This window comes from Erpetoichthys calabaricus, chromosome 14 (genome assembly GCF_900747795.2).
Source record: "Erpetoichthys calabaricus chromosome 14, fErpCal1.3, whole genome shotgun sequence".
NCBI lineage: Eukaryota > Metazoa > Chordata > Cladistia > Polypteriformes > Polypteridae > Erpetoichthys > Erpetoichthys calabaricus.
In genome coordinates, this window is record NC_041407.2 from 82,959,431 (window position 1) to 82,968,910 (window position 9,480).

At 34.7% G+C, this 9,480-nt stretch overlaps 1 protein-coding gene across 1 annotated transcript in view; it reads right to left on the reverse strand.

Annotated features, from left to right (window-relative positions):
* LOC114665100 (lysosomal-associated transmembrane protein 5-like) overlaps positions 1-7,870 on the reverse strand; it is a 32,384-nt gene extending 24,514 nt beyond the window's left edge. Inside the window, exon 1 of the mRNA XM_028819487.2 lies at positions 7,727-7,870. Coding sequence (XP_028675320.1) covers positions 7,727-7,825 — 99 coding nt within the window. The 5' untranslated portion in view covers positions 7,826-7,870. The remainder of the gene's footprint in view (positions 1-7,726) is intronic.
* Between the last annotated feature and the right edge of the window lie 1,610 nt (positions 7,871-9,480).

Below are 9,480 nucleotides of genomic sequence, written 5' to 3' on the forward strand. Positions count from 1 at the left end.
ACATACATGTAGGGTGTTTTCTAACTGAATTTAAAATACAGTACTGTTCCCCTAGTACTCTATTCAGATTTCTGCTTATTAAGGTGTTAATGATAAGTCCAAGTTCTTAAGATTTAGTGTCTTTCTTTAATAATACTTTTTTGGGAACAACAAACCTTTTCCTTAAGAGTCCTTTAGTGGAAGTTAGAACAATATGAGGCAGTGATATTGAAATGTGGACTTTAATACAGTCCAAAATAAAACTGAGCATATAAAAGCCATGTATGACTAGGAAAAACTAAAATAATAATAATAATAAACTAACACAGTATTTTCATTTCACTTATAATTCTTCAGTTAAAGTGTATTTAAATATGCATTGTTCTCCAAAGAAATAGATATTTATTCAATTTCCTAATTCATTTATTACATTGTGGGCTGGCAGCACGGTGGCGCAGTGCTAGCACTGCTGTCTTGCAGTAAGGAGACCTGGGTTCGCCTCCCGGGTCCTCCCTGCATGGAGTTTGCATGTTCTCCCCGTGTCTGCGTGGGTTTCCTCCCACAGTCCAAAGATATGCAGGTTAGGTGCATTGATGATCCTAAATTGTCCCTAGTGTGTGCCTGGTATGTGGGTGTATGTGTGCCCTGTGGTGGGCTGGCACCCTGCCTGGGATTTGTTCCTGCCTTGCGCCATGTGTTGACTGGAATTGGCTCCAGCAGACCCCCATGACCCTGTGTTAGGATACAGCGGGTTGGAGACTGACTGACTGACATTATGGGCTTGCAAGACAACACTGTTTCCTGCAAGACATCCTCACATTCACATTTGACATATTTATAGTAATTATGGTAATTAATCAATTTGGAACAAAGATAAAAACTAAAATATTTTGTTAAAAAAACAACACAGACACAGGGAGTATTTCCAAGCTACACACAGACAGTCATCAGACTAGGATATTAAATATCAAGACTTAAAATGAGCAAATTCTTAAAAGTAGCACTTCTGATTATAAACACAGCACATTATATACTGTTACACATGCTGAAAAAAACATATAATTTGTGCATGAAGATACAAACGTATTATATAGTGTGGGTTCAGTACATAGACGGATGCAAAGATAAATTGAATGTTGTCCTTCTGAGTTGGCTCCACCTAGCCCACTGCTCCTACTAAAATAAACATGATATGGAAAAAGGGGGGACATTGTTTATGTTTAGTATGTTACATTCAATTGTTCATCACTTTTTAAAGCTTATTGTAAAACTGAAAATTAGGTAAGTTACAGTAGATCTACTTCAAATAGTATATGCATATATTAAGCAAATTTGTTTGTGTTCAAAGAAGTGATATATTTTTAATTATTATTATTGAAAATGAATGATTGGATAATACATTGATTATTGTTACAAAATGACATATATTTGAGTTAATGTAATTGTATAGGATAAGGGAACATTGTGCTGCTAATACACCATTTTACTCTTCTCTCTAAGAATCTTATCATGACAGAACCAAAAAATAAAATGGATGAGCATTGAATTAAAATATGCAAACTATCCTTTGTTAACCCTACCTAAAACACAATAAGTCTACAAATTATAAAACTGAAGGTAAATTCTTGAACTCTCTGGATGGCTCCTTGTTCCATTTTAGTTCCACTTTTTATGACACATTACTCATATACAGTACATTTCTTATGTCTATATGTTTGCGTACTTACTAAATCTATCTGAAAAAACTTAAGCTGAATAGAAAGCTAAGCCATGTCAATACTGCCAAATACCACTATTTTTATTACAGCGAAAGGGTTTAATAGACAGACTTTAATGCAAAAATTTCAACAGCATACTATAAGCATCTTGGTGCCTCCACTGCCAGCAGGTAAGATGAGTAACTTGGAATGAGCTAATGCAGAAATAGTATAAATTCTTGATGCTGACAGAAAATATCTTGGATTCCTCTTCATCTATTTCATTCTATTAAAAGAGCAATTTCAGAATTAATTTACTGAAGTTTGGAATTGCCATTTTTAGAGTGCTTAGTCCCTAGCTAAAGTGCTTTTTTATTGATATTACCTGGTTAACCTGTATCTATATGGATGTCCTCCAACAATCCACAGCCATGCTTTTAAGTTGACTGGCAAATTAAAACGATTCCAGTGTCAGTGAATACTTTGCATAGAGAATCAGACATTTTCTACAATGGATATGCATCCTGTACTGGATTAGTTGCAGGAATAGTCTGTAATTATGGAATTATTGATAAATCATGTAACATTGTCAGTTTAAATTTTTTAAAGTACCAAATCAAAGAATTAGATGCATATAAGATCTTTTCAGACAAGAGGCCATCTGTCTTGCCCCTTTTGACCATAGCCTTGTGTTTGTTCAAGGATGAGTGGAGTGTCTTTTGAAAAACATTACCATCTCTCTCTGGATGAATGTGTGAGGAATATTCAAGTACTGGAAATACATAGACACTGCATAATATACAGACACTACTTGGGCAGTTACCGGCACATATTTCTTTTTTTCCTGTGTTTTGCCATCCATCATTTAGTTTTAAATTTATGACAATAAATTTAAACTTGAACTTGATGTCCAGTTCACAAAATTAGTATGATATGTATGGAATATTAGGTGACAATGGAGACATAGTCTTTAACAAGCTAACAGTTACAATTAGAAAATAGATGCAATAAGTATAGGTGGTTGACGCCCAGATGCAAATAAATAATCTGACCATTAAACTCTTCACTTTCAGGAAGGCGTTTGGTGTTAAAAATATGTAACTGAAACAGGAAAGCAAAGGTCTTTTTTTAACAAGACGCTAAATCAAAATGAGAAATTACTTTGACACAATTACTTCCCTAGTGTGATGCTTTACTGCCATTGAAAATACTGGAATAAGTGCCAAAACAACTAAACTAGATTTACAATCAGAAAGACCAGAAGTTTAATGTGAAAGTAATTGTATGAAGTTCATTACTATAACCAAAAAAAGCATTCAGACCAAGCATTAACAATATAATCTTGGGCTCTGGTTAGTCATCCAGGCTCTAACTTAATACAATGCATTTCACAGCAAGTGCCATCATAAGGCACTTTATGAGGCAATGGAATTACAATACAATAAAACATCTAGAACAGATTAATTAGATAGATAGATAGATAGATAGATAGATAGATAGATAGATAGATAGATAGATAGATAGATAGATAGATAGATAGATAGATAGATAGATAGATAGATAGATAGATAGATAGATAGATAGATAGATAGATACTTTATTAATCCCAAGGGGAAATTCACATTGACATCTCTGAACTGACCCATGGTAAGTGAGCATGGATTTTTCTGTATACGTATTGTGTGATAGACTGGTATGGTTCCTGTCTGTGAACAATGCTGCTGTCACTGGATTTCCATGGCCCTGAATCAAATAAGCAAGTTAGATAAAAAGGTGAATGGATATAAGGTGATTGACTTATTAATTAATTTCTCATACATTTACTTTGTAGCTAAGCCTCAAAAAGGCAGGAAAAAACTCTAGGAAGGGTGGTAGATGACTGCAGTACACACCAACATTGGGCCAGTCAGGCACCTCTTTACCAGTACACAGGGAAAACTCTATACAGCGTATACTAGGCCAGAAACTGAAAATTAATTATATCAAAGTCTCCAGCCTCTAGCAGATATCAAGCCTGTGCCTGTGATATTTTGAGAGCCATGTCATAATAACATATTTTAGAGAAGGCAGAGAGGAACATTCCCAGTGTCATTACAGAGTTTAGTGAAAGGTAGAGAGTGATATAGTAGCTGAGATACTGAGCTTCAAAACTACTAGACTGTTGGTTCAGTTTCCCACTACTGAGTCATTGTATGACACACTAGGGTCACTTTACCTGCTATATTCTCAAAAAATATGTATTTCTGAACAAATCTACTATAGCTCTGTACTTGTACAGCATTTGTGATGGTATTCAGGCTGATTCTAGCTAACACTCCTCCTGTATTCCTAGCACCCTGTAGGACATAGGTCTCAGTTTTAGCACCATATTTCACAGAGCCACTGCAAGGATGCCACAGGCAAGTCAATTCCCCCATCTTCATTCTAAACACACTCATACACAAATTTCACTAAGTGAGCACTTTGAAATGGTGTTGTCTGGCACCTTGAGATAGTGTTCTATATAGAAAGGCACTGTATAAAATAAGTTACTTTTATCTATGCACCACTTTGACAGATTAAAATGTGAGCAGCAAAGAGCATGACATCATTAAGGGGTCTTTAAAAAGGTTAAATGGAATAAATAAAGTTGGATCTCACTGAAGACAGTCTGGTTGTCACTAGATATTGCGCAAAATGTTTTTTTCTTAAGAAACTGATGGTTCATTTTTTCCGGTTGACTAATTGTGTGACGCAGACTGAGCACTGGATGTCTTAAGAATGAACAACTGGCAGTTCTTAAATATAATGGTTTAACTCATAACATCTTGACCTCTTGACTTTACAAAGCAATAATATTGGTATTTACTTGAGGAAGCACTCTGTGATGGTGCTCTGTATGGAAGGCACTCTAATACAATATGGGTTGAATTAAAGTGTTTGATTATTATGCATATATTGCATCTAGGAACGGAGTTGAAATGAGGCATAAATTATGGGGTTAGACATGTCTGTTCGTCATTGTAAAATATATGTTTGTAGTCAAATTCTGTCCTTAAGCACAGTGTTTGCCTTATAATTAGGTAAAGTTTGGAGAAAATAAATCACCCAGAAACTTGAAAGTAAGTTTGACGAGAGGCCCTCAAAATTTACAATTGTAATGCATTTAAATGGGATATGCAAAAATGTTACCTGAAAACTAATAAATTAAAAAAAAAAGTTAATTTTATATACCAAAAGAAACAGCAAAAATAAATATAAATACAATTTTTATGATATATTGCAAATGGCAGGTTCAACCATTGCCTTGCTACTTCCTTTTCCTAAGAGAATAATACAGTAATGAGAACATAAGCTATTCTTACAATCACTCATTATTTTGGTATTGTGAAAGGCACTATATCATTAAGTCTTTATTTCATACAAAATAAGTTATCTCATGCACCATAACATGGAATTCACTGGAGGAAATTAAGGATGCGGTCTAAAAGTGACGATTGATTGCATTTCTCAGTCAAATATGATGATTGCATAGAAAGGATAACTGTAAATGTCCATAAAATATTATGTTTTTCTTATAAATATGTTCAATAGCCACATGTATAGCTACAAATATGTGTTTGCCTGTATATTTTAAATCGATTTAAGCCACATTGAAAATACCAAAAAAAAGAAAGAAATCTGTTTAAATGTGTTGACAGGATAAACAAGCAAAACATGAAACGTAGCTACAATTCATTTTGTGCAAACTCCTTCAGTGCAGAGCCTCAAAACAAGGCATTGGCTTAGATTGCCATGTCTCATGTTTAAACAATTCCCAGTAAAGCATGTGTATCACAGCAGCTCAGAAAGCATATAAAATTGGTGTATAGAAGCAGTCAACAGAACAACAGGTTGGTATTTTTATTCTGTAGGATAAACTCTTAACTCTTTACCAAAAGTATTAGTTTGCACATCCATCCACTTTTTAAACCTGCTTCTCCAGATATGAATGTATATTTCAGTGTACATATAACATGGTGTTTTGTGTTTTGCATTGCAATTGCATTTTCTATTTTTTATATGTCATTTTATGTTATACTCAACTCTTTACCTTTAACTCTACTGTATTTGTAATAGCATATATTATGCTTGGCTTACAATTGGTTGTGAACTTTAAGACAATAAATTAGAAATGATTTAGAACTCCTTCATGGTTTGCAAGTTTTCCCTGTGGCTACCAGGTACTCAGGTTTACCTTCCACATTACACAGATATCTTTGTAAGAATGGTAGCAGGCCCTAAAATAACCCATGTGAGCAATAACGGGTTTGAGTGTGATCATACCCTAAGATGGACTAGCACTACTTCCAGGGCTGGCTCCTTTGTTGTACAGTACTTCATGATACTAGGATAGGTTCCGATTCAAGACAACCCTTAATTGAAGAAATCAATACAGAAAATCGAGGGAGGAATTTAAATGAATTAAACAAAAAGCAAACTGGAGAAATTACCAAAACATAAAATTCTGAAACTACCTAATTCAATTCAGGGATTTTAGAGCTTATTCCAGAAATTTTAAGCACAAGACTGAATGCAGACCTGGACTTGGCATTGTAGAGTGCCTAGAGATAAACCAACACAGAAATGGCAAACTCCACACAATGACCAGGCAGGGGGTTCAGAACAGAACACTACGTGAATGAGATAGCAGCACCAACCCCTGCATCACTATGCATCCAGTAGGAGAAATTAGTAAAAAGATGTCTTTCTTTATAAACCTACAAATGACTAATAGCAAATTTGAAACTGATAGCTTCACATATTCTGACAGAGTAAAAGTTTGAAGAAAACAAAGCTATTACAAAAAACATTAGGGAGGTTGTGTTATGAGTGCAATCACCTATTAACTGAGTGCTGATTATTCAATTCCATGAAATAATTAGTTTATTTATTTTTGTAATAACCCAATACAGGAATCTGCAGGAGTCTATAGGAGCTTAAGTGATAATTAGTGTAACAGCTTTTAGAATTATTCTTACTCTTAAACTTACAGTATAAATCACTTGTTCATCCTTTTTTTTCCAAGGGTGATCAATGCCAGATGGCTCTCTCGGTCACTAGGACATGATGTAATCATTTAAATGCTTCCTGACTTTCATTGGTATCATGGAAAAACTGTAACTACTGAGAACCCAAAGTTGGGAGAGTTCATAACAAGCCAATATTAGGAGTAGCAGGACATCGCAAACACATCATTAAAAATAGTTTATGACAAAGTTGCAAAATTGCAGTAATGCTCATTTCACTGGAAAATAGTTTTATATTATAAAGGATGTATAGGAAACTGAGGGTGCAAAGAAATGGCACAGTGTATCCCCTACTTCAGCTTGTTGAACTAAACACCAGCCATTTGCAAAGCGACACTAGCAATTTGCAAAGAACTTCTGCCATTTTACTGAACTCAGAAATGTCAGAGATTGTGACATACATATCCTAAGACAAAGAGTCCTTTGCTACAGAAAAAGGAATAAGATTCAAGTTGAATGCAGTAGTGAGAAAAAAATCTCCTTGGTGTACAAAATATTTTTAAAAAGTGAAATATTTTTACACTATGGTTTGGCTCCTGTGTATGTCTTGTTTATTCGCCTAACAGAAAATGTGTAAATAGACAGATAAGAAATGTTTCTTTATTCAGGAAAAGACAAATTTAAATGAATGCATATGGCCAACAAAAAAAATCATACAGGTTGTCGTTAACCAAATGGCTTAATGGATGAAATATATGAAATAAATATGAACAATCAGATCCATTAAATATTCACAGCCATACATATATGATATATATTATATATTCCTCATGAGTGCCAACATTAACAGTTGTGCCTGCATAACAGGATGCGGCAGTGGGCCAAAGAAGACAAATAAAAACATCTTCAGAAAAAACAACACATATGGTTCTCAAGTTCACAAAATTCACAAACCACTCATTACCTTTAACTGATCAGTAGCATAGCAGATGAAGCATCAAAACATGTCCCACCTCCAACACCTGTTCCCACTAGAGCCTTTCGAGATAGCAGAAAGCTTACCAGATAGTAGACCCCGATGACCATGGACGCTGTCCGCACATGGCAACAGAAAGTTAAGTGTCTCTCCACAGACTCTGAAGGAGATGCCTTAGCGATCATGTTGGCTGCTGATATGTGTGTGACTGTTTCACAAAGAAAGTACTAGTGCAGGGTATCTGTGTTAGACTTCCTTCCTTTTTTTTCTTTCCGGTCTTACTCACAAAAGATTGCAATGTAACAGCAGTTTGGCAACTTTGGGCTGTGAGACATGTAAAGGTTTTTTTTTTTCACTTTTTATTGGAAACTACTTTGACTTACCATTTAGGAAAAGAAGTTTCATTAATGTTCTGTTTCATTACTGTGAATTTTTTGAAGTAATGTTTAGTCAGAAATCTCTGGTTGTTCATGCTGGTAGACATTGTCACATTCTTACACCCTTCTCAAAACTAAATAACATTGAAAAAATGTGTGCTGATAGGTAATTATTTCTTCAGCTTTAGTGAAGACTAAATTACTTTAAAATCATAAGATGTTTTGGTGAGAGCCCATTAGGAATTTACATTATCTATGTTCTAGCAGGATCACTGAAGCACCTGCTACTGGTCACTTCATCAAAGGGTCAAATAAATAACTTTATGCTGTCCAGCTCAGTCCAAACATCATCAACTTTACATATCAAGCTAAAGTAACATTCTTGTAACCCTGGAAACGTCAGCCACGTTTCTTCAGAGCTATGCTATGGTGACATCAATGTACTTTTCAGTGCACTGGACTCTTCAGATCTCTTACAATATTTCACCTGATTATTATAACTTTAACTATTAATATATTGTGGAAATCGAGAAAAAACTTCTACTAATTGAGTTTCTATTTAAAATGTTCATTTCTGTAGCTTTAGGATGAGCATGTTCAGAACATCAGCTTTCAGGACTTTCCTTTGTCTTAGGCAAATACATTCTTTAGATCAGAGAAATCAGAATAACACAACTGGACTAAAGCACGGGAGATGGTGATGATTTATATGGATTAATATACTTTCTCTTCCCAAATCTATGTACTGTTCCCAAATCTACAGGTATATAAATAATATTGTAATACCCTCTATCAATCTTTTGAATTTTTTGGCCTTGTCTAATGTTATTTATCCATTTTTTACCTTCAGACTGCATTTTGTCTGTTTGATTTGTTTGTTTATTTGTTTGTTTGTTTGTTTTCCAATCACAGAAAAACAGCTGAACCAATTTTGACAAAACTTTGCATGCAGGTCCAACTTAAAGTAGAGCCTATGGTCTAGGATGCGTGGTCGTAATGGGATGCAACTCGAAAACTTATTCCACAGTGGCAATGTCAATCATTTGAAATTGTGCATGTTTAATAAAGCTGAACCAACTTAAAATCAAGGCTACTTGGCATTTCAAAAATTTCATCAGAAAGGCAAGGCTGAGTCAAAGTTCAGGACATTTTGTTTGCATGTTACTGTTGGTACAATGTAAAATGTTTAATTGAGAAACAAGTTTGTGATCTTGGGCTGCATAAAACCAGCACCAAACCAGTTTAGCCAATGGTAACGAATCTGTCATTTTGTTTAGGTTTGGCCCTGCTTACGTACAGTGAAGACAACATTCCACATCAGTAACTTAATTCAAACAACACCTGGATGGGCACCTACTTAAAAATCGTACAGCACCCAAAATTCTCTTTATCTACTTTCACAAAATGTTGCATTTACATTACTGTTCATGTAATTTAAAATGTAAGCCTCATGGCATTTCAAG